The sequence below is a fragment of the Sylvia atricapilla genome, chromosome 15 (genome assembly GCF_009819655.1).
Source record: "Sylvia atricapilla isolate bSylAtr1 chromosome 15, bSylAtr1.pri, whole genome shotgun sequence".
In the NCBI taxonomy this organism is placed as follows: Eukaryota; Metazoa; Chordata; class Aves; order Passeriformes; family Sylviidae; genus Sylvia; species Sylvia atricapilla.
In genome coordinates, this window is record NC_089154.1 from 12,602,555 (window position 1) to 12,627,972 (window position 25,418).

A 25,418-nucleotide genomic window follows, 5' to 3' on the forward strand; every position below is an offset into this window, starting at 1 on the left:
AAGCAAAGGAAAACAGTAAAAGGAGGAATGAATTTGCCTTTAGCTCCCTCCCTGCTCCCCAGCTCCCCAAATCACTTTTTGGAAGCCTTGTGAAATAATTGCCCAATGCAGCTTGTGCTGCTATTTTCTAAACTACTTTATTGTTCCTGGTTAAATGGGTTTGGAGCAGCTGAGGGACAGATGAATGTGCCCCCATGAATTTCAAGCAGGTTTCTGTGCCTTTGGCAGAGTTGCAAGAAAGAGATGCAAAATTGCAGTGCTGACTTCTCCTCCCATCCTTCTGGGTCTGAGTTTTCCCTTTACCTTTGCACCTCCCCAGGGGATGATTTCCAGGGCAGGTGAGCTGCAGCCTGGCACACGATGTCCTGCTGCATTAGCTTCTCTGCTAGGGAGTGAGATTGCTGCACAGACTCCTAGTTTTCCTACTTTCACTCGTTTATCTAGACCAAGCCTCCTCTCTCTAAAACTTTTTCCAGGTTTTCCCCCCAGAAATACAATTTTGTTTGCTCCTAGAAATAATACTTCTCTCTGTTCCCAGTAGGCTGCTGCTGCTGAATGACTTTTGTTGTTCCTAGTAACTAGTATAATCTGTCAGAAATTATCTCTTGGTACAGAAATTTAGCAGCTGCTGTTTTTTTAAAAATACTTCCAGTTTCACAGCATGCATTTTGAAAATCCACATATCTTTAAGTTTCATGTGTGATAAACTGGAGTGAGCATCCTCTTTGAAAATAAAAATAATTTTTCTTACTAGAAGAATGTGACTGTGACTTAAACACATGCAGTGACAAACACAGTTTATGTAATGCAGAATTACAGAGAAAATTATGCAGATGCCTTTGGAAAATTAAGGTACTGAGATTGACTTCAGAATAGCAGTTCTGTGGAGTCATCTGCATCCGTGGCCTGCTCCAGCTCAGACAGTTGCCCATATAGGAAAAATGTTTAGGGAAGATTTATGACTTTTTCTGGAAGGGTGTCACATCTTTGTGATCTGATGGTCCTTGCCATCCCCTTGCCTGTCAGATCTCTGTAATTAGTGGCTGTATTTTGCCTGGGTTTGGGGACTCTGTGTGTCCGCAGTGGCTCCGGAGCAGCAGCGGTGCTGGAGTGTGGCATCGCTGCAGCTCTGGCATGTGCAGGAGAGCTGATTTCTGCTGGATTGCAAACTCAGCTGCTGCTTGCAGTGCTGGATCAGGCTGGGCCCGTGGGAATCGATCAGGAGATGGGTTATGGAGGCAAAATTCAATTGGTTATTGTGATAACCGAATAATGCGTGCTTAGACCGAGATACCAATCCCATCAGCTATCTCCTGTGAGAGCCTCTGTGCATAATGGAGGTGGAAAGACGCTGGCTTTAGTTATACTCACATGTGATATTACATGATTTATTCTGACTCTGGTCTAGAAAATGGTGAAACTTTTTATATAAGAACTGTCAAGGAAAATTAGGGCTAAGCTACTTTATTTTTAAGCCTCATGCAGTAATTTTTTTTCTATGAGTAGCTCAGAAAGCCACTATCATTTCCAATTATGTTTTTCAGCCTCTAATGAATACTGTAGTTTAGCTATTAAAGGACTTGAGATAAACAGTAAATATAATTAGAACTAAATAACATTCTGGAAGCAGGCATAGGTGTGGTTCACCTTGGGAAGGAAGAAGAAGAGAAACCTGCACACTGGTGGTTAAAGCTGTGGAATGTGTGTGGAGACTGGAAGGTGTGTTTGATTTGTATGTGAAGAGGCATTTCATCCTTGTGGAGAAGGGAAGTTGGGCAGCTGGCAGCAAAACCCCCATGAGGGATGACTGAAGGGCGTGAGAGCAAGGAGTGAACCTTGGTTGGTTGTTAAGTATGTTTGTACTGCTCCTTTTATGAGTTCCTGCAAAGCTGTCTTCACCTTTTAACAGCTTCCTAAAGGCTCTGAAAAAGTAATACTTTGCAGAGCAAACTTATGGAGGGAATTGGAGATTGGAGAAGTGTAGGCCAGATAAACATCTCTGAGCAGAGGACATCAGTCGAGGGGCTAGGCATTTTCCTGCTGACTTAGACTGACATTTGGGTTTTGTTAAAGGGTGGTCATGAGATGAGAAATCCGTGGTGTTGAGATATTTTTTTCACACATTGATTATGCAAAAGTTCACACAAGCAGAGAAAAAAACTGAGCGAGAAAACATAATGAATGAAGTAAACTAATTTTGTGTTACAAGTGAAGTTCCTCTTTTCTGGAAACAAAAGTTAACTAGTTCCCTCTGCACTTGTGACCCAAAGCCTTAGGAAGCTAATCTTGCTTTCCCAGCGTGTGCACAAGTGTTGTGCAAGTGTTTGCTCATCTTGGCACATTGCAAATTACCTTGAATTTTAGCTTGAACTAAGTGAAACCAAGTGCTATGTCAACTGTCTGGGGAGGCACAGGGAATTGATTTTGTTCCTGAGTCTTAATAGCTCTATGAATTTATAAATCTCTGTAGACAAGAAGCTTTTTGTTTTCTTTTATGTATTTTGAAAAAGCTCAAATGTGAAGGAGAACAGATAGTATTTTGCAAAAAGACAATACAGAGCTAAATATCTGATGTTTTAGTTCTGGGTAAGAGTTACTTGCTATCATGGTAGCAATAGTTCAGCTACTTCCCTGCATCTGGTCATGAACATCTGCTGGCATGTTTTATTGATGGCATAGGACCGATGGAAGCTGTAAACTGTGGTCTCTTTCTGCTGGAAGATCAGCTCTGCTCTTGAGTGTCTTTGTTAAATTGATTTTTTCCCCAGGTTTATGGATAATAGTGACATTTTGTCACTTGGACTGCAAGCCTTGGTCCACTGCTGCTCCATGGTCTGCAAGGTGCAAATGCCAGGCAAAGGGCTCCAGTGTCCTCCACAGAACACAGGGGCCATGCTGATAAGTGTGAAGTTTGAATTTAACCTGTGTCCTGGATAATAATTCAGTGACATGTTTTATCTGTTCCTGACTTCCAGCCAGGCTTTCTGCACAAGTGATCCAGAGTGAAAAGGCAGAATGTTATCTTTCATGCTACTTGACTTTCCAAGGTCATTTATATGTGACCGGCTGAGGTAGAACCATGGAATGGCTGAGGTTGGGAGGGAGCTGAGGGGTGTCTGCTCCAGCCCTCTGCTCAAGCACTGACACCTAAAGCAATCTGCTCTGCACTGTTTGGGTTGTGGATATGTCCAGGCATGATGATTCCATGCCCTGTCTGGGCAATCTGCCTGGGGTTTTCCTGTGTTTAGGTGGAGCTCAGAGTATTTCACTTGTGCCCATTGCCTCTTACCCCATCACTGGACACTTCTGAGAAGCCCCTGCCTCCTTCTTTACTCCCTCCTGTCAAGTATTTATTACACATTGATGGGATGGAACCTGAGCCCTCTTCAGGCTGGACAATCTCAGCTCTCACATTCTCTCTTCACAGAGTTATGATTAATGGGTAAAAACTGGTTTTTCAAGGGATTGGTTTTCTTTTATTTCCTAGTGCTTGTCCTGCTGTCTTTTGTATTAGATTAGATTTTTCTCCTAAACTTAGGTCAAATAAAAAACAACAGCTTTGGGTTGAGAGACTGATTGAAAACAATTTTTAAAAGTTCAACATATAGTTTACATACAGAGAAAGCAGAGAAGAAGAGCAAGTGAAAATAGGTACTGACCTTTACCCCTGGCCCTGCTGAAGTTGGGACATACAGCTTTATCCTGGAAGTCATTTGCATTAGCAAGACCAAGCCAAGAATCAGATGTGGGGCTCAATCCTGAGCCTGCTCTGAAGATCAGCATTAATCCATCAAACCATGCCCTCGGTGTCTTTGGATGGAAATTAATCAAAGGAGGAGTTGAAACAAACAGCACAGTAATAGTGGCTGCATCTATAGGGATATGAATAAGTGTTTTCTTTTTTTTTTTTTTTTCTTTTCTTTTTTCCAGAATATCAGCCAGAAAGAAATCTCTCAAGATTCAGTCTTTTGCAGTAAAGAGCAGATAAAATGGCGTCAATGTTGCTTAGTCGACAGCTGACCTGTTGCCTGCAGCAAAACTCCAGACTGCTGGTATTTGGTGAGTGTTTCCTTGCATTTTCTTGCTGAGTATTTGGTGTCTCTTTGCATTTTCCTTCTTCATATATTTGGTATTAACTTTACACTGGTGGACAGAATTCCACCAGACAGAATTGCTGGGGTTTGAGGGGTATTGAGTCTTTCAAAACCTGAGGAATATGATGTTCTCCATCTTAGATACTGATGCAGTTGTAGTCCAAAGTATACCTGATTTTTTTTTTCATTCTTCAAACAAGAATGTATCGAGTTAATAATTTGCCCTGTAAACATGCTAACTGACTAAAGCTCTTCAGCCCTTGGAACTCTGCTTTTATTCTCTGGCACTACATGGGGCAGAGATGAGGCAATCATCCATCAAAATGAGCTGGGTTTTCTCTTTGTGCTGTGTAGCACAACCTTACCTGTCTTCTCTTGTGAAGAGATTTTGTGGGACTGACATGAAGATGTGACCCTCATTGGGGTTGTGTGTTTCTGCCTCAAGTGAGCTCTAATGTGAAATAAAACCTGCCACATGACATCAAACTACTTTCTCCTAAGTGAATAGCAAGTTTTGGCTTGGCCCTGGCTTGAAATTTAGCATGTGAATGTGTATATTAAACCTGCAGTCTCTGTGAAATATAAAAACTAAATTCCTGTTGGCTGTGTTGGACAAAGTGGTGTGGAGTCTTAAGATCACCTACTCCATGTACTGTTACACTGAGTACAGTATGGCTGAATGGCTTTTTTTGGGACTGAGTAAATCGTAGTGTTTCTCCTGTCCTTCCACCCTCCTCCTGCAATGCCAGGATAATCCACTGCTGGGATAAACCAAGCACACCCTTCCATTTGCTCAGAAACTTGAACATCATTGATTTCCTTTTAAGTAATACACTTCAGGAAGCAACTGACCTTTGACTAAAGAACACCAAGTCTGGTCTTATAACTCTGAGGAAATATTAGGTCAGTGTTTTAGTGCAGGATGCGCTTCTATTTCTGGGAGTGACGCACTGGTTATCCACCCTGGGCAGGAGCAGGATCAATCAGGGGCAATGGAAAGTGCTTGCAGCAAGCAGGCCTCGTTAGCTGTCAGTCCTTTGAGCTCATCTGTCACCTCAGCATCACTTGATGCTCCCTGTCCCTCCCAGTGTCTTGCACAATTCCGTGCTGCTTCCCAAGCACTGCAGGTGGGCAGTGGAGGGCAGGTGCACACACTCCTCTTCCTTTCTCACTGTTACTGAGGGAGTGTTGATCCTCATAAGAAAGGAAAGCAGCTCTGGACTCCATTAATCCATCCTTGCTCCCAGGAAACTTCCAAGCCTGCTAAAATACTGAAGCAAATGATAGAGAGCCTTGGCTGCAGGTTGTGTAAGAGACCGTGGCATTGGGGTCTGATCACTTTGTGTGAGTGAGCAGAGATCAGGAAAGATGGAACAAGAGCAGAGCCCCTCAGCTGGAGGAACTGTGTCCTGTGACACTGCCACCTCACAGAGCAGGCAGGACACTGCTGGCTGTAGCCAAAGCTGGAGCTCCAGGCCTTTTTCCTGAGCCCCAGCTCAGGTTGCAGTGCTGAGCTCTGTGGCTTTTAGGGGAGTGCTGAGGGTGATGTCCAGGAGCTCCCTGCTCCAGAGTACTCCAAGGTATTTTTGAGCACTCAAGTTCAGAGCTTTACAGGCTAAAAAAGAGACTTGTACCTTACTCCCACAGAAATCCTGCGGTGCCATTTGGGCTGATGCTTTTTATTTTTTTGTGGATAATGAAACGACAGGGTTGCCAAGGGGAGGATGGAGGTGGAGAGGAGGGATTAGATTGCCTCTTGGTGGGTCTTTGTGTCTGCAGGCTCTCATGTTTCAGCTGTATGTGTGCATTAAGCAAATCATCATGTTCATCTTGAATCTATGATAAATTTATTTGCACAAAGAGTGTGCAATTTTTCATCCTCAACTATTTCTCTAGCTGGAAAATCTTTATTACTTAACCATTGCATGCTGCTCTCCTTACTCACACAATGCTAAACCCTGGCAAGCAAACTAGAAACAGAAAATGGAAATCATTTGAGTTGAACAAAATGCAAAAGCTAGAAGTAAGTAATGAAAGTAGTGCACAACTTAAACCTTACCCAAAAATGTGAAGCCTGTGAGTGTCACGCCCTTCTTGTAAATAAGCCCTTCATCAGATATGCTTTTGTTTCCTTCTCTGTTTGATCTGCTTGATAGCTTGCCCTCAAAGATAAAGTTCACTAGAATTTGAAGGGTGGCAGAATGACAATGGAGTGAGTAACTCACCTAATCTTCCTTTTACAAAGCCTCCTGCACTGTGCTGTCCCTGGGTATCAGCCAGGCAGGGCCAGGAGAGGCAGAGATGGTGCAGAAATGAGGGTGTATCTTGGTGTTACATCTCACCTGAACTGGATTCTGTTGCTCCTGTCAGCCTGGTGTGCTGCAAGTCCATCACAACTGGTAGTGTGCATGTGAGTGTTTATTCCCTTTGTGCCAGCTCTGGTTTTGTCAGCTGGGCACTGCAGCAGGAAAGCTGTTGTGGCTCCATGCTTTGGAGGCAGTTGGTTGTTGGCTGGTAGGGCAGTACCACAGCTATGAGGACAGGCTGCCACTCCAGAGATGCAGTTCAGTTTCCTGCTGATTACCCAAAGGGGTTCAATTTGCCTTTGAATCCTGCACTGAAAGCATGGCAGAAGGTCAGGCTGCTGCCTGAAGGTAGCATCAGTTTGCATTAGTGCACGCCCATGCCCTTCTGGGATGCTGATGTGTTCTGCAACTTCTGCAGCCTCCCCAGGCAATTTGCTTATTGCTGAACTGACCTTACCTTTAAAACCTTTTTTCTAATATTTCAAAATATTTCTAAGTTTCAAAACAGGAAAAATAATCAAGTCCTTACTATTTGTCCTGCCCTCAATGGACCTGGAGGCTGGAATGTTGATTTTTTTTCTTCGCAGCAGCCTTTTTACATGTTTGATAATTGTTGTCTCCCCCAATCCTCATACTTTTCTCTCTGCCAAATACTGTTTGAGTCTCTCCTTGTAGGTCCAATTTTTCTCCTCCAGAGTCTGTGCCCTTCCATTGCACTGCACTAAGTAGACTAGCACTTGTTGAGGCTGTACCTCACCTAACTCAGCCGGTTTGCTGTCTCTAGAGAGGATAATAATGTTTGGCACCCGGGTGTGCTGCAGTAAAGTCTGAGAGATGTTCATACTCATTATTGACTTGTCCCCATCACAGTTACCACAGAGAGGCTGGAAAGCCATGAGAATGATTTATTCTCAGTCACACTTTTGTCTCCAGTATTGATCCTTGCTAAGGCTTTTTACTTTTTTTTGTTTGGTTTGTACATTAAGAGCCTCCCTAAGGAAATCAGAGAGAACAGCCTGGATTTGTGTGAGGATGTGTGACAGAAGCAGAGAACAATCTCCTTCTTGGGATTGCGGAGTTCAGCTCGAGGTCAGCTTCAACTGAAACCCTGGAAACTGGAGTGTAACCTCTCCTGCTGGACTGAGGAGCCTTTACTTTTCTGTCTGATCAAAGTCTTTCACAAAAAGCTGAGCTATATTAAAAAAAAAAAAAAACAAAAACACATAAAACCTGTTGTAAGCAGGCTCTGGTACAAAGCAGAGTCCAAGCTGGGACTGCTCTTCTCAGTTCCTTGAGTGAATGTGATGTTCCTATCCAGTTTTCTTGTTCCATCTGTGCCACAAATGCTGGCTGTTTTCCCACCTGGGTGTTCCTTGTGGTTGGTTGTTCACCTCCAGAGGTGTCCTTGTGAGCTCTGTAGCTGTTGAACTGTTGAAAGAGGGAGGATGTTATGACTGGTTCATATCACAGGAACTACAAGACCAGTGGTTGGATGCTCCTGTAACTCTCCTGAGGAGCTGATTTGGGATTGTGCTGGGACAGCGAAAGGGAACTTCTATTTTTCTTTCTTACAGGAGTTTCCACTTCCTTATGGTTTGTGTGGCATTAGATTTTTTTTTTTCTTCATCTTTGGAGAATCCAAAATGTGTATGTGGGAGTGCTGAAACACAGACAATCTCATGTGGAAGAGCTTCTGATCTTGCAGCATAAGCACTCTGTAAATAGCAATCTCAGTTTTCACAATGTTATGCAATAGTGATGTTCATTTCCCAAACATCTCTAGCTAGCCTGGCCTTTTGCCATTCCCTTTCAGGATCTGTTAGTAACAGATTCTACTTGTAACACATAAAAGAGGACTCAGAGGAAATCACAGTCCTCCTACTTTTGGCTGTCAGGGCCCCCATGCTCTAAAAATTCTGTCTGGAAGGTGGTTTGGTTGACACTGTGGAAGGGAAGTTAAAGGCAAGCCAGGGGGTTTGTCTGTCTGCACCTGCACAGGGCAGCAGTGATGTGGCACGTGGCCTGTGCCTCCCTGGCCACTGTGGAGCTTTCCCTCTGCACCCCTTCACAGCCAGACACTAGAGTTTGAGAGCTCTGGTTGTGCCAACATGGACTTTCATTGCTCTCCTTTTCCTTGGGATTGTTCCTCCTGTGCATTACACAGATGTCCTTTCAATGCCCCCACTGGAGTTTGTCCCAGGTAATACCCAGCTGTACGCTCAGGAACTGTGCTAACATGAGTGTTATTTTTGGTCAAACACGGGAGAGGTTCAGGCTTTTTCTAGCCCTGCCTTGATTGTAGGTCTGCTATCAGAGATCAGCACTCAGCACAGACCTGCCAGCAGTGGAGCTCTTTGTGACTACAGCATCACCAAATTAGCAGGGTGCACTTATATTAATTATGTTGCTATAGCAATGTGGTACTTTGTTAAAATTGCTGACTGGGACTCCTGGTGAGCAACGGGGGCAGCACAGGGAAGCAAAGTTGGGAAATGAGCTTTTCTGCCTGCTAGCAAGTGATGACATCCTGTTGGGTGAAAAGGAAGGATGTGATAATTTTCTGATGTTATTCAAGTGTTCAGAAAGCTGATGTGTGATGAGAGCTTTGAGAAGTGTGCAAGAAAAATAGAATTTAACTTACTATGCCCAGCTTCTTCAAATGGGATGGGTAGAAAATTCTGTGGAAATTGTTCAGCCTGTGTGCTCTCTGAAATGATGTTTATTAACAGTACCCATGCTTGTGTTTTGACTTTTGCCATGATAAAGAGAGACAGCTTTGTTTACCAGGGGAAAAACGTGCTGTTCTTGGTCATGTTAGCTAAATGTAATTAAAGAGCTTTGGTAATGCTTTTTTAGAGAAGGACACTTGATTGGACCCCATTAGCTCTGCACACTTTTAAGATGAGAGCTGAGGTTATGTCATTTGCTCCTGTTCTTAGGATAATATAACACAAAATCCCCCTTTTCTAAGGCAATTTGTTCCAATGTCAACCGAAAATCAAAGGATTCACTTTTATTACAAATGTAATGCTGTTAGTTCACTGAAGGACCAGCCACCAGGGATTCTCAATTCTTGAAAATACCTTCCTTGGTCTTAGTGAGATTCTCAGTTTTTACCTGTCCCATCTCTGCTGTCTTTTTGGGAGGCAAAAACCCAGACCTGGCCTGCAAATGTTCAAAACTCCTAAATATCAAGTTGGAGTAGCCTGAATTACGTTGTATCTTGTATCTTCAGGGTTTCTATTGCAGGATAAGTTGATACTAAAAAGTCAAACAGGGAAAAATTGGGCTGAGTTGCAAAGCTCATGGATTGAGTACCTTCAGGACAGTAATGCCAGCTGAGCAGAGCCTGCTGCAGTTTGCCAGGGGGATGAAGCACTACAGTGAGTGACCTGATTTATTTGGATTTTCTTACACCATTAGGAGACTGTGGTGCTGATGCTGGGGGGAAGCAAGGCAGACAGAGCATGGCCTGAAATCCTCCTCCAGGCTAAACAAAGCAGGTATTGAAGCAGCCAACCATCACCATGTCCAAGTGCCTGGAAAAGCCTTTGCAGGAGAGCAGCCACGTCCTGGAGCTGTGCTGTGAGCAGGAGGCAGCACCCGTGTCCTGCTGCTCTTTGGGGCCTGCAGAACAAAGCCTTGCAGGGGGTATGGAGAGAGGGGTGCCAGAAAGCCAGGAGTGCTCAGGCTGGGGTGTCCAGGCTGCCTTTGGCAGGGCTCTGATGTCCTCTGTGCCTTTGGAGAGTGGCCTGAGCTCCTGTTGGGCCTGCAGAGCAAGGGCAGTGGTGAGGCTGGGAGGAGATGGGCTGTGTGAAGGGGAGCAGTGCTGGGGCCATACCTGTGCTCAGAAAACTGCTGCCTGCAGCTGAGCTGGAGTTCTCTGCTACTCCAAACTTGCCTTTGTCACCACAAGGCTTTGGACAGGTCCCTGAGCACCAGGAGAGCACTGGGCTGCAAAAGTCTTCGGGTGTGTGGCAGTAAAAGAGTTTATGTGCTGTTCAGGTGCCCTTAGCCAGGAGAGCTCCTTGTGTGTCAGTGCTGTGGCTGGCACAGCCTGGCTGTGCCCACAGTGTCCCCTGGCTGTGCCCACAGTGTCCCCTGGCTGTGCCAGTAGAGTCACATAGAGACAGAGCTCAGCAGGAGCCACCACTTTCACTGTCACTACAATTTCTGAGCGGAGTCCCAATTTACTTGAGTAAGAGTAGGGGAAGAAAAAAAGAATTAAGATGGGGGAAGCAGAGAAACTTCTGTGTTCTTAAAGTTTGGCTTGTTTTGTTTATTTTTAATCAGCCCTGTGAACAAATATGCCTATCTGATGAGTAGTGAGTGGGGTATTTGGAATAAATCCACTGACCTTGCTAGAAATTGTGTGAGTTTATGCCAATCATTTATTGTGCTCTCACAGGGAGAAGAGCGTCACTAAAAGGTAAAGTTTGAGGATTTACTCCACTTTGATTTAGCTTTTACTATCAAAGATTTTGTTAGTATGTTGTTGGTTTTTGAGGGTTTTATTCTAGCCTATTTTATTCACCCTGTACCTAAGGAAAGAAGAAACCAATCACTTTTCAAAATCCTTTGATCTGGTGCCACAAGGCATTTTTGTTTTGTTAATGGCAAGGTGTTCCTTCAGATGCCAGCCACAGTATTTGCCTGAGTCAGGAGGTGGAACAATGCTTTGGCAAGTGTAAGATCAATAAATTGGTACAGTGCCATTATACTGGAGTTAATAAAATGAGACATTCTGTGGGCTCCTGAAAACAAGTATGTGAAATAAAATTTGTATCAGTGAATCAGTCTAGAAATCACTTGCCTGTAGAGCTTGATGGCCTGTAGTGTGCTTTAGGAGAAAACAAGCAAGAGCAGAGAAGCCTGTTCACCTCTGTTGCTAAGTTTTTAACTGGCTCTGGTTCACAGACTTATTGAAAATGATTGTGGTTTGGATAAGCTGCTCTGGTTCAATGTACCTGTGCAAAAGAGACTGTGGCATAAAGAGTAGCAAAAAGATGATGATGATTAAAAATTTACAAAGCAGACTGACCCCCTTGGGTCTTTGTTACACAGCCTGGCTGAAGGAGGCAACCTCCTCTTGACTTGTGCTGTTAAATAAGTTAGGGCAAGATTAAAATATTCTCCAATTCAAGTCCCTGTTATACAGCTCTGTAAATATTAGTTTATTCCCAGGGGAGGTCATGCCGTTTGCAGTATCCATAACAAAACTTGCTTAGAGAATTCATTGAACTTGTGTTAAATTAGCATCCTTATCTGTTACAATATTTCCCAGATCATCCTTCAGGGAAGCAGAAGAGGGGGAATGTCATCCACCCCTCCCAGGTGGTGGCCAGGACTGTTGCTCTGGGTTTTCAAGGACCTTGCAGGAATGGCTTGGGTGTTTGCAGAAGAGGAAATATTCAATCATGGTCCAAACAAGTGCATTTTTGTGAGAACTCAGTTAAAAAGAGTAAGGAAGGAGGTGTTCTCCAGATGAGAGGGTCCTGGGAGATGAGCAGAGGGGATGTGGTGGCACAGGGTCTCTGGCAGCAGGGCACCAGGCTGGGGAGGAGGAAGGTGAGGGCTGTGCATGCAGGTTACACCTCACCTATCTTAAATCTGTAGCTGTGTCAAACAATTCCAAGTCTGATGCTGGATTTCCATATATTTCCTGTTAGTGCTGACTCCCAAAATGTCCTGTGCCCTCTGTGCCTCTGGGTGCTTTCCCCTTTGTCATAAGAAATAGCATCCAGAGCCTGGGAGGAGGGAGAGAAGGAAATATAGGAGAAGCAGAAATATTTGCAGCTGGTTTGGTGAGATCTCCATTGGGGAAGGAGTGGGTGCACAAAAGGGTAAGTTTGGTCTCTTCTCCTTTTAGACTTGAGAGTGTGTCCACTAAACTTGCAGCCTTATTGCCTATGAACTGTGGAGATTTTGATTTTTTATATGCAGTAGCTTTTTCCCCCTCAGTGGAGCAGTTGCCATGCAGTCTCCAATTTACATGAATGCTAAAGAGAACGACACAAAAATGGTGTTGCTGTAACAAAACCTATTAATAGCTTTGCAGAGAGGCACTGACGCATCTGAATTAAAGCCTGGGAGAATAATCATCTTTGCAGGCTAAGTTCTCCCAGGATGAGCACTGACTTTAAGTGCTCAGAGATGCTTTCAAAGGACGGTGATTTTCCAGATAGTTTCTTGAAATCAAGCTTCCTTGAGACATCCCAGCTTGGGCTGACACCAGCTGAGGCAAATGTCTCGAGTCACTGTTGGAAATTTCGGCTGAATGGCTGTGCTCGGAGCACTGCTGAGCAGTACCACAGGATCCCTTCTGTTTTCCTGGATAAATATTTGGTTTGTTGAACAACTGTTACTTGCAAACACAGAACATTTTCAGTACATTGCTGGAACAGGGCTCTGGCAGTGAGAGGTGGGTGTGGATGGAAGTGCAGAGGTGCTGCCGGGGTTTCTGGTGGCAGTGCTGCACTCCAGGGATTTCCATGTGTTGGACTGCCCAGGCATCTCCCTCCCTGCACCTCTGCCAAACTGGGATGCAGTTTATTGGTTTAGCACCTGGCAGCATGGCCCTGGCACAGCAGGATGTGGTCAATGCTCTGGGTGCCCCAGACAAGAGCTGCTGTTGCCTGACTTCCCATGCTGAGCCTGAAGCTGGTGACAAGGAGAGCAAAGGACCTTCATTTTGGGCCATCCAAATTGCTCCGGCTTAAAAATGCCTATCACAGATATTAAAAAAAGTTAAAGATCTCTTTTTTTCAGCTCCAAGTGTGATACCCCCAAGTGAAGAGCATTAAGATCAGTTTGTTGCTGATACCATGCTGGGTAGAGGCTTGCAGATGCTCCGTGACAAAAATATAATTGCCAAGAATGTTGGTTTAGTTCAACCACAGCATGCAGAGCAAGCTCATAGTCTCTTGCTGGTCACTTTGGTGGAGCTTTGGTGTCTGTACTTCCTGTTTTTGCAAATGTACAACCCCCATAATATCCCATAACCCCCTTAATGGAATATGTACATATTTGGAATACATGCTTACCAGAACTGTCCCTGTCATATGAAGTTTGCCTAAACCCTGGGTTTCAAAACTGTTATTTCAGAAAGGGAAGCAGAGCCTGTTATTGGTGAAGCACAGGAGATTTTTGCCTTTTTGTTTTCATTAAGGTGTCAAGTTTGTTATGATTCCCTGCACAAGTGGATAAAACCAGCAAGATCAGAAGGGAATTTAGCACTGATTGGGACTCAGATTTCAGAGCTGCACTGCAGGATGCTGCTTTCATGTGAGACAAGCCATTTACCTTTCTGAGACAAATCTTTCCCAAAGAGCGTTCTTTGAGCTATTGAAAAACAAAATACTGGATTTTTCCTGTGGGCTCCATCAGGCTTTTTGGTTATTTCTGGTGGTTAACTAAACCATCTCTGTGTAGGAGTGGGGAATTTATGGCAAAGGCTTGCACAGGGCATAATGGACAGACTCAACAAAAGAGATGGAAATAGATGTGCTCTCAATCCTCCTATGCATTACAGGAGGATTTGCCTCTGTTTCTCTAAGGTTGCCTTGTCATTTCCCTTGGAATTTTTTGCTTTTATTTTTTTTAAGTCACCTCACTGGTATTGGTTTTAAGACTGGTCAAAGATGAGATACATGGATAATTTCAAACAGTTCAATGTAATTGGTCTCATCTGTCAAGTGTTCTCAGTCAGATAAGATATGGATGTATCTCCTGAGAGGAGAGCACAGAAAATATGGTCTGTATTTGGTTTTCATTATTTCTTACAGGACACAGGTATATCAGTCAAGCTGCAGCTAAAATTGATGTGGATTTTGATTATGATGGACCTCTGATGAAGACAGAAGTTCCTGGACCACGATCTAGAGTAAGTTTCCAGAGTATAGTGACTTGGTTTTTTGTATCTTTAGGCGTGTCTAACTTGCTAGAAAACAGATTTCATTTCAAACCTTAAATCTGATATGAACAAACATGATTCCATAAGTCCATGCCCACTTTTATTGGGAGGTTGAGAATGAAAATCTCATGAATGGAATGCTCCTGTCCGAGAGGCAGATCTGAATCTCAACTGCCAAGTTCTCATATGGAATAATTCAGAGCAAAAGAGCATCATTTTCATAAAACATCTCATCAGGCTTGGTCCCTTGTGCTCCTCCTGAAGTAGAAACTTTTTATGATGTGAAATAATGCTTTGGTTCTGAAATGCAGCAAGAGTTTTAATTTTCTGGATGTTGGTTGGCAGAGTCAGCATTTGTGCTTGTGACAGGTTTTGGGCTTTGTGAGGGTTTTTTTTGTTGTTGTTTTTAATAAAAAGGGGCAGTCTTTCTAGAACCAATGTATCCCTTCTGTGTGACTCTGGCATCTCTTACTTTCTGATTCCTCTCTTGTTCTCTCAGTTCAGTTGGTCAATATAGAAGAGGCAGCTTTCCCTTTTTGGAGATGTACAGTTAAACTGTGTTTGCAGCCCCTCTGCATGCCACAGGTCATAATTTTGACTGTAATATTTGCAAGATGCACCATGAAAGTTCCTGTGGCAGGTAGAGTTGCCTGGACTACAGGACTACAAAGTTTGCATGTGATTTATGGGGTCATCAAAAAGAAACATATATTCTCCATCAGTATCTGCTAATTACACACCTGAGACTCTGACATTTGCTTTTCTGCAGGAATTAATGAAGAAGCTGAATGGCATTCAGGTAATTTGTCAAGTTTTCTGTGTTTTGGGGAGTGTTAATACTTCGATTTCAGCACTTGTTTTAAAATCCTGGCTTGTATGTTTGTGCCACCAAGAAAGGTGAAACACTGACTCTGGGTTTCCACACTGAAAACACATTATGTGTGGTTTATATATGCATTTGAATAAAATCTTTTTGTAGTATATTTTCAATGCTGCAGGATCATTTTGCTAGCGTCAGCGTTTGTTTTTTCTTTTAACATATGCACTTAAACTATGTGTGTTTAAATTAAAACCTTGGAGTTGTTACAGAGTGGCCAGTGAAAACAAGGTTTATTAGGGCTTGAGTTTAAAAGTATGTCAGCCTGAGTACATAGTGCCTTCCTGAGATGAGCAATTTCTCCAGGTCTGTGCTTCATTTCTGTAGAAAAAGCAAAGACTTGCCCTTTTAACAGTCGTTACAAAAATAGCTGCGCAGTTATTCCCATGCAGTGAATATAATGGGTCTTTTTATCCTAGCATTAGGTATTTTTATCAGATTTTGCTGTATAACCGTTAGTTGCACCTTCCTACATACTGCCACTTTTTACAGCACTAATTGTTTGGGTTTTTTTTCCCTGAAGAATGCAGAAGCTGTGCACTTCTTTTGCAATTATGAGGAGAGCCGAGGGAACTACCTCGTAGATGTAGATGGCAATCGTATGTTGGATCTCTACTCTCAGATTTCTTCCATCCCAATAGGTAGGAGACTGTTGTACCAAAATGTTTTGTTTTGTCCTCAACCTGTCATTTTGTTATCTCAGGCACTACCAGGGAAGTTGGTTGATTAATTTAAAGAAACAGAGGTGACATAATGAACACCTTGTTGTGATCAGGGACAGCTCACTGCTGTGTATTGTGTAGTGGTGGGTTTGAAGACCCAAAGAAACTACAAATTCAATACTTAAGGCTCATTTAAACTGAACAGTGGTGACAGGAAGAAGCTACTAATATTAATCTCAGTTTGAATGTGCAAATTCCACAGTTCAGGTTGTCTTTGTTGGCTTGGATTCGTGGACTCGGTGATTCTGTAACAGTATGTTACTGTTTTAAACATTAACAACCATAATGTAGACATTTTAACATGAAATTATATGCTTCAGTTAACATTTCTATCTCAAAATAAATGGGAAAAAAAAGGAGTGGGCCGTGTGGACTGCAGCAGGATGAAACAAGCCCAGCACTGAGCTGTGGTGCTGACTGAAAGCAAAGGTGGCAGCTCATTTGTCTGGGGGAGCAGACACAGGGTAAGAGAGTCAGCTGATTGCTTTGTGAAGCCTTTCAAGCAGAAATGTGAGCCCCAACTGCAAGGCATCCAGGTTTCAGTAGGAGCTCAGTTCAGTCCAGTTTGTTTGTTCCTCTCAGCTGCTTAAAAATCCACTTCTGCAGAAGCAAAAAGAGTAGAAGCACTGGGGTAATTTCGAAGGTAGATCTTGTGCTATGTTTAGAAACTGTGATGACTCAAAATCATCCCTACAGGCCTCTTTTCCTGGGAAACAGAATTTGATGATGTTCAGGTTGTTACCAAACTTTTGGCATCTAAGACCTTGTGACTGTGATGGGTGTTCACTTATCCCAGTCTTCTTTGCAGCCAATGTTTTTGCTGTTCCATCAGTGTAATCATTCCAGAGCCCCACAGTGTCTGTAGCTTATTTCCCCCGACACAAGTTCTCACTGCTTTGTGTCTTTCAGGCTGCCCTGAGGTAACTTGGCCACTGCTCATGTGGAAATAGGGGTGAGACACAGGAGCACAATGCTTGCATGCCAATGAGCTTGGATTTTAGGTTTCTAGGAAAGGAGATGCATTTAGTGTTCATGGCTTCCCATTCTTCACACAAAAAATCGATTTGGAGAAACAAGTCATGTAGTTAAATGCACACTCCACAGTGTGAAAGTCAGTGCATACTCCAAAAGAATGAGATAGTACAGGCAGTGCACTGAGCCTTTCTGACCTTCTGGTGCTGGAGGGTGCAAGCTTACCTCCTTGAATATAGTTTTGTGTGTAAAATATTGAAGTATTATGGAGGAAAGATCTTCTTAATGGGCAGGGGCTCTGCAGTTTACTTTCTCTGGAAAGTAGGACAAGGCTCCAGGGCTGTGACTGGCCCTCCTAAACCATGTAGCTTCTCCTTCACACGAGGCAATGCCTTCCTGAGGACAGGTTTTTATCCTAGGGAACACATTCCTCAAAGGAACTACAGTACAGTGCTCCTTGCACCTTCTCAGGTAATGGCTCTGGGATGTGCAGCAACAAAAACTAAATGGAAATTTCATACGTACAGGCTGACCTAAGTCAAACACACAACATTGATTTATATGTTTCACTTGTGCTGAATGACAAGATTATCTGAAGCTGCCCAGGTTACTAATAATGTCCCTCTTGGTGGCAGAGGTAGAGCCTGGACTGGGAGAGCAAAACAAGATCACAAGGTGCTTGTTAGTCATCTGTGCTTATCTCTCTGCAAGAAAATCCAATAAAACCTTGCATGAATCTGTCAGGACTCCCCAAGATTTAATAATGATCTGTTACACTAGAATATATTTATCAGCAGAGGTTGAGAGGTAATAAGTGCCTGTGTGGAGAGATAAGAAATAAAGTATAAAAAAACTCCAGGCAAAGATGCTCTGGGCTGTCTCTTGCTGAAAAAAAAAAAAAAATTAAAATAGTTTTTTACCACACTTTTATGGGCAGTTTGTAGCACAGCTTATTCCTTTCACCCTGCATCTATTTTGTCTAATAGAGTTAGAAACCCCATGGAGCCAAGTGCAAGGGGACGTTATTGACATGTTTGCCAGCAAACATCCTGGAATCGCAAATGAAACAATGTGTTTGTCAGTGCTGGGAAGGTCAGTTTTGTTTGGGGAGATGCAGAGAGGTGTCGTTTGGTGTTATTGACAGCAGCCCTGCTGCTCACTTCAAACGATTCCTTGGGCTTTCTCCATCTCATTAATTTAGCAGCTCTGGTTGTTTTTCCTTTAGCAGACAGGCACATTCATGAGCCTGGAGGACATGTACGTTCCTGTCACGCTGCTCCAGACACACAGCAAGAGTGATGGAGCAGGTGCCCTTCCTTAGAGCCAGCCCAGTCACCTCTGAGAGCAGATCTGGGACTCTGCAAACCCTCAGTTCAGTGCTGGTCATGGCACTGAAACGAGTTGGTGCCTGTTTGCCATGCCAGCCTGGAGCTGTTTGACTTGTCTACCCCAGTTGTATAATGGTTATTCAAGCATTTAGCCCCTCCTGGTGTGAGCTCCTGCCTGTGAACCCACATGCCAGCCCAGCTCCTGTCACACTGCCTGCCTCTTTGACAGCAGCTGGCCTTTGAGGGTCCTCCCTGCCTTCACTGAGCCCCTCTGAGGAGGCACAGGGATGGGAGAGTTTAGGAGGAACACCAGGAACACTTGGCCTGAAGTGGAGAATGGGAGAGAGTCTGTGTGTGAAAAGGGTAAATCGGGGATAATAGAAGTTGGTGGAATAATAAGATACAAAGATGGTTACACTAGCCAACAGCATTACAAGTCCTCACTAGCAACACCAGAGTTAATCCTTGAGCTTCCTGAACAATGGTGCCTGTTTATGACAAACTTCAGTGCACTCTGGAGATTTCTAAAACACTTGATTTACTCTCAGAGGGGCTCTCAGGGGCAGCCCCAGGTGCAGCTCTCAAGCACACAGCTCTCAGTGTGTCATTCCCTCTAGCTGAACAACAGCTCTTCCCATGACAGCAGATGACATGCAGATTTAGTTGATCTGTGTCCCAAATAGCCACTGTTATTATCTTCACAATCATTTTAACAGATTTATCAGCATGACATGCTGCTAAAACAATATGGATATTCTCTTGTTTTCAGCTAAAATATTCCAAACTGAATTTATAATGGATTTGTTAACACAGTCACCTAATGCTCCATTGCTCAAACAGGATAATCAGGGCTGTTGTCATTCCACTGAAATGGGGATTCAGAAGCACATTAAGCTTTTGTAACAAAATTACCGTGGTCTGACTTCTTGAGCAGTAAGGAAGATGAGGTTTCCAACTGTTTCTACAAGGAAATGTAAAAGATGATATTAATCTCTGGTGTTGGCATTTCATACATTAGAGATCAGGCTTCAAATTAAATTTCTGGTCTCCTTCAAAGATTTTTTTTTTTTTTTACAGCAGATAAATTGGTTTTGCCTGTAAGCAAGCAAATTATCCTGTAGACTACAGAATAGGTATAAATTAAGCACCTTCATTGTGTTAAAACTGAAGCTATCTTAGTTTCTTAGTAAGAAGGATAGATGGTTGCATCTTTTTCCAAGCAAAACTTTGTCAAAGTAAGGAGCTGGATGTCCCAGCAGCAGTCCTGTGCTGTGCCCTGCACCTGAGGGACAAAGAACCCAGACCTTTGTCCTATTTCAAAAGAAGTCCCATTATTAATAGTTAAAAATATACAAGTTACACATAAACAGTCAAGCATTAAATTGTGGTTATTCTCTGGATTATGCTTTGCATTGCTTCATTGAAACCAGATAAAAAACTGTTTTCTTTCTTTGTTCTTTTTAATTAGGTTACAGCCATCCCTCTCTGATAAAGCTTTTACAGCAGCCACAGAACCTGGTGAGTGAAGTAGAACATGAAGTTCTTTCTCTCTCCTTGTTGTGGGCTTGCTTTTTTTTTGTCTTAGGCTGATAGTGAATGCTAGTGATTCCATTTAATGTATGATAAGATCTGCTTGCTTTACTTCTCACTAGATGAAAAGAGCTTTGTAGTGTTAAAGAAGACACCAAAACCTTTTTTGGTGGGAATTTTACAAAAAATAAACATTTGGGTGGTGCAGGCACTTGATATATTTGCAGCCACATTTAAATCATAGTTCAAACATACTGTCCCAAATTAACCATTTTAATTATGTTTTCTGAAGATTTTTGAGCCTGAAAGCAAGCCCAAAACATTGAGAGAGAAAAGGGTATCTTGGACATGGTGCCCTGCATCTGGAATGCTGTGGGAAGTTTAGGGGGTTTTTTGAAGTTGGGGATAGTGACTGATTCCCATCTCCTAAGTGCACTCCAGCAGGGCAAAGAAATGCAGACATTTGAGTTCCCTGAGCTGATTTCCTTTATGGAGTAATCATGTCTTCAGGTGAGAAATTCTGCCTTTCCCAGGACTAAAATACTTCAAGAAAAAAAACAAAACAAAAAACAAAAACCCCAACAAAACAAAATACCAGGACTAGAAATGCTGGAGTTATCAAAGGTGTCAAAGCAGATCTGGATATTTTGGAAGGTCTAATATTTATGAATACTTATATTAACTCATAAAGATGATTTCTGAGGATAATATCTTCGCTATAATAGAGCAGTAGGCAAAGTCAGATTTAAAAAACAAAGAAAAAAAACAAACAAAAATCCCAAAACGAATTAAAAAATAAAAAAAACCCTGTTGCTGGTGGCACTTGTTGATTTGCCCACTGGGTGACACTGCCTGCAGTGAAGAAACTCCTCCAAAATCCCACACGAGTGGCACAACTTCAATCAGTGTTAGCAAAGGGATTGTGGTGTTTTCCTGGAGGGAGTTTTTATCTGGTTTGTCTGTAATGCTCCACATCCCCTCTCTAAAACAGCTGTAAACACAGAATATGCGTCTGTTTGTTTGAGCCTGTGGCAGCTTGATGTCAGTGTTCTATTTTTCTCAGTTCTGGGTATCTCATTAACTACAAAAGAAAAGAACACTTTTCTGCTTAATGGCAAGTGTTGGCAATTGACTGTGACAACCCATAATCAAATTCACAACAAACGTGTGGTCTTCTCTTTTTTACTTGATACAAAAGTTTACTTCTGAACTGAGATAAAAAGTCAAGTAACATTTCTCATAGCCACTAAACAAAAGTTCTGTGTTAACCTGTCATTAACATCCTTGCTTAGGTTTTCTTTTAAGCTTGAGTCTGTTGAAACGGTGTTTTAGAGGTAAGACACTTAATTTGGACAGTGTTCTGTCTGGTGTGATACTTGGTTTTCCCTAAGAATCCTGATGAAATGGATAAAATCCTGTGACCACTTACACCTCTTGCTGTGCCTCACATGTCTTGGAATGAATATTTGTGCTGAGGAGGAGGACTGAAGGATGCTGATAAATGTGCAAGCTTGAGCTGCACTGAATTATGAGTGTTTTGGGAGAGGCTGTGTGTCCCCTCTGGAAACCCACTGAGACTTCACTTATCAAAGCTCAGCCTTTAATTTCAGCCATTACTTGTTCAACAAGAAAGACAACAAACAAAAGAAAAGGGCAAATAAAGCTCCTTAGCAGCTGGCAAATTTATTGAGCTTGTCCTTCGCTGAGAAAATTTAATTTAAAATAAAGAGTAGCACGGTATGAATCAAATGAGATTACCCACAAAAACGAAGAGCAGCAATGGATCAATTTTAATCCATGACACAATTTAAATTAATTACATAAATGTGACATTCATCTCCATTAGTGGACTTGGGAGGCTGAGGGGCTTTTTCCAGAGCTACTCCTTAGAAACCCCTGTGTGAACTGCAGGCTGCTGCTCCCTGACACCAGAATTACCTTTCCCAAAGGTGTGAATCCTGATGTGGCCAGCTCATAGCACCACAGAAGCTGGAAGGAACCCCAGGTGGTCTCTTGGCCAACCTCCTGCTCCAAGATGGTTGGCTGTGAGATGAGACCAGGGTGCCCAGGGCTTTATCTGGGACCTTGAAGACCTCCAGAAGAGCAGCCTGTTTCACTGCTTCACTGTTGTCTTCCTGCAAAACCTTTTCCCTGTACCCAAATCTGTACTAATCATGCTTTGATTCATGCCCATGGCTTCTCACCTTCCACTGAAGAGCCTGGAGCCTTGCTCCACCTTCCCAGTGTTCCAAAATGGTCTGTCTGGAAGCTCAGCAAGGATGAAAATGCTGCTGTCCTAACTGAATTTAGCTACTCAAAGTGAAAGCAAGTAATAACCATTTCAAAGCATATTTCCTGTGTATAAGGAAAATGGAGATTGAGCAGCTAAAATTACAATATTGAAGAAGGAATGTCAGTGTGAAACAGCATGCACCTTTCCTAAGGTGTCATGCAAGAATAAAGTAGTAAAGATTAGACAGAAAAAGATATGCTAAGGCAGGAATAATAATCCCTAGCTTAAAATTACTTGTGCCATGATACAGGTTTCTGCTTAGTATTTATAATCTGCTTTGATATCAACATATTTTCCATGTGATAGTAAGACCTAACAATTCCTCTTCCTTTGTCTTTTTTAGAGCACTTTTATCAACAGACCTGCCCTAGGGATTTTACCTCCAGAAAACTTTACAGAAAAACTGAAGGAGTCTTTGCTATCAGTAAGTTTGAGATAACTCAGTGGGCTGATCACTATTAGTATCATCACTGTTATTATCATTTTGCACTCTACTTGTGTTCAGTATTTCAGGAGTAATTTTCTGTCTTTTCTGACAGGTGGCTCCTAAGGGTTTGTCACAGGTTATAACCATGTCATGTGGATCCTGCTCTAATGAAAATGCCTTTAAAACAATATTCATGTGGTACAGAGTAAGTAAAACATTAAGATATTTTTGTAGGTTTAGATGTAGAAATGAGTACTAATAATCAGAACTGTTACTGCAAAACAAAGTGAGGCTTGGAGGTCGTTTTGCTCATGATGTTCTTTATATTCAGTCTAGTATAAAATCTTTATTAAAATGTCTTTGTCTAATTTACTTTATATTGACACAACTTTCGAAGTTATAAAGGAAAGGAAATAAAATGCAGATTGTAGTCAGCCTGTGAAAGCCACAGTCAGGGTCTTCCTAGACTGCAGTCTTGAATACCAGCATTACTGGTTTGTGTTCAGCCATAAATGCACTGGGTACAACTACAGGAGCACTCAGGTTGGGTTGTTTGGGTTTTCTGCAGAACAAGGAGAGGGGCCATAATAGTGTCACGAAAGAAGAACTGGAATCTTGCATGATTAACCAGGTAAGATTTGTTCTTTACCACACCTACAGATGTTCCAGTGGTTTGGGCTTGGAAGGGAAGATTGAGAGGAAACGTTTGGTTTGCTCTGTGTGAAGAGGAATCTGGGCTTTGTACATTTAGGAAATGGTGAAATACAGACTGCTCCCAACAAATACCAGGGAGTCCTCAGGAGTGTGTGGGGGTGCAGCACAGGGGAGCCCCAGCCTCTCCTCACTGAGCTCCTGATGTGTGCACAAAGGGGTGACTGTGCTGCAGGCTCAGCCTGGTCTGAGCTCAGCTGTGCAGAGATGTCAACACAACAAACCACCCAGGTTCCATCAGTGTTACTGCCAGGGTCTGGGGTGGGTTTGGGGGTGACCAATGTGCTTGTTGAAGGGGAAGCTGTAACAGTTTGTGGTGCCTGATGGCAGAGGAGCTCAGGGGGCAGTGAGGGGGATGTGAGCCCCTCTCTGACCCCACTGTGTGCTCTGCTTGCAGCCCCCTGGCTGCCCTGACTACGCCATGCTCTCCTTCATGGGCGGCTTCCACGGCAGGACCCTGGGTAAGCTGTCCCTTTGTCCCTCCCTCACCCCTCAGCTCTCGGGGCTTGTCCTCAGACACACAGCACCAGGGGAGAAGCTGTAGGCTCATTAAGGTTTGCCTTGGAGGCCTCACCAGCACTGGAATGTTTTGAGTGACAGTAGGAATTGATTTTGTGGTTTTGGAAAAATTCTTTTCAGACAGGCTCTTATTTTCATTCTGAATCTGCAGTTTCCTGTCTGTACTCATGAAAATCTAACTCCTGGGGTAAGATCACCACAAACATGCTGTCACTACTTCTATTGTAGCAGCTTTGTAGCAGCTCAGTCCCTGTTCTAAGCATGTTCTACCTGGGAGTGCTGTAACTGTGAGCTTTGTGAGCAGTTGTCTTTGGAGGGATGAGCCCACCTTGTCTGAGCAACCTGTTCAGACTGACAGAGGTTCTCCTGCTCTTCTGGAACAGTGCATGTGCAAACTGGTGCTTAAAATCTGGAGCAATCCATTTAAGCCTGACTAAATCCAATTACCCAGTATTTCAGAAAACATTGAAACACACAGTGCAGTTAAGAGAATTCTACAGTCCAGCCATTTTTTACCTCTTGGTAGCTTTTTTCTTGTATTGTTCCTAGATAGGTATTATTTTAATTTTTCTCTCTCTGGGCTTAGGTTGCTTAGCTACAACTCACTCTAAAGCAATTCACAAACTGGACATTCCCTCACTGGACTGGCCTATTGCTCCATTTCCAAGGCTCAAGTATCCCCTGGAAGACTTTGTGAAAGAGAATCAACAGGAAGAAGCCCGTTGTTTAGAGGAGGTAAAAAATTTCCTGGCAGCTTTCTGTTGTTTTTGATTTGAAATAATGAATAGCGTTGGTAGGATTAGTGCTTTTCACTAAAAGAATGTTTTCAGGGATTGGAACAGCCTGTGATTGGACCAGCATTCACTGTTGTTTGCAGTCAGACCCTTCTCCCTGCCAGCTTACTGGGAATACAGGGCTGCATGAGTGATACCAAAGTGAAATTTCACCCCCAGAACTTCGTTGTATCACAGTGAACTCGTCTGCCAGTTCAAAGGGCCATGGGCTGAGAGAGCAGAGTGTGGATAACCCACTCTGCAGAGAGAACCTCTAACAGTATTTCAGCCTTCCCAGCTTTTCCATGGCAGCTTCTGGCATAAAGCTCTGATTGTGCAGGGCTGGACCTGTGAGTCCACTTAGCCAAACCTGCCTCACTCCAGAGAACACAGAGAGCACTGCAAATGCCTCCCCTGGGGCTGCTCCAGCGTGGCTTTGGTGGGAGAAGTGCAGTGCTGGAAACCATTATTTTAAAAACAAACAAATAAACAAACCAAAAAGCCAGAGTTTTCTTAACAAGTCTGTGCTTGGCTTCCTGGCCCCCTTTGGAAACCCACATTGCTTTGCACAGCCTGCAGGGGCTGTGGCCTTGAGGGCTGTGAGGGGGATTTCAAGCACAAACACACCATTAATTGCAGTAACTGGCACTAAGAGGTTAATGAGAATTATCTATCAGCCCCTTACAACAGGACTTCTGCACTATTTCATCTGATTAATTTTAATGTATCTGAAGTGGGTGACTGGAAAATGTGAATCTTCCAGATTACCTTTTCTAATACATTAGCAGAGTTTTGGTTTCTGACACAGAATCTATCCCCTTCCATATCACTTAGCAGTGGCACAGTGAGCTGCAGTGGTGCTCAGCACACTGCCAGCTGAACCTGGCTAGAGCTTTCCCAACTCTGTAGATAAATGTGCAGCTAGTCACAGTGTGATCAGGGCATGATTTAAAC

The 25,418-nt window shown here is 43.2% G+C and overlaps 1 protein-coding gene across 4 annotated transcripts in view; it reads left to right on the forward strand.

The window, feature by feature from the left end:
* Positions 1-25,418, forward strand: part of ABAT (4-aminobutyrate aminotransferase) — a 50,360-nt gene that overhangs the window by 17,848 nt on the left and 7,094 nt on the right. For 3 of the 4 annotated variants that reach the window (XM_066330233.1, XM_066330234.1, XM_066330235.1), the window contains exons 2-11: positions 3,931-4,059; positions 14,185-14,282; positions 15,082-15,111; positions 15,713-15,830; positions 19,680-19,729; positions 22,378-22,458; positions 22,574-22,666; positions 23,030-23,092; positions 23,570-23,633; positions 24,278-24,426. In XM_066330233.1, the coding sequence (XP_066186330.1) occupies positions 3,990-4,059; positions 14,185-14,282; positions 15,082-15,111; positions 15,713-15,830; positions 19,680-19,729; positions 22,378-22,458; positions 22,574-22,666; positions 23,030-23,092; positions 23,570-23,633; positions 24,278-24,426 (816 nt within the window). In that variant the 5' untranslated portion in view covers positions 3,931-3,989. Of the gene's footprint in view, positions 1-3,904; positions 4,060-14,184; positions 14,283-15,081; positions 15,112-15,712; positions 15,831-19,679; positions 19,730-22,377; positions 22,459-22,573; positions 22,667-23,029; positions 23,093-23,569; positions 23,634-24,277; positions 24,427-25,418 lie in introns of those variants that run through there. The other variant, XM_066330232.1, reaches the window with a different exon arrangement.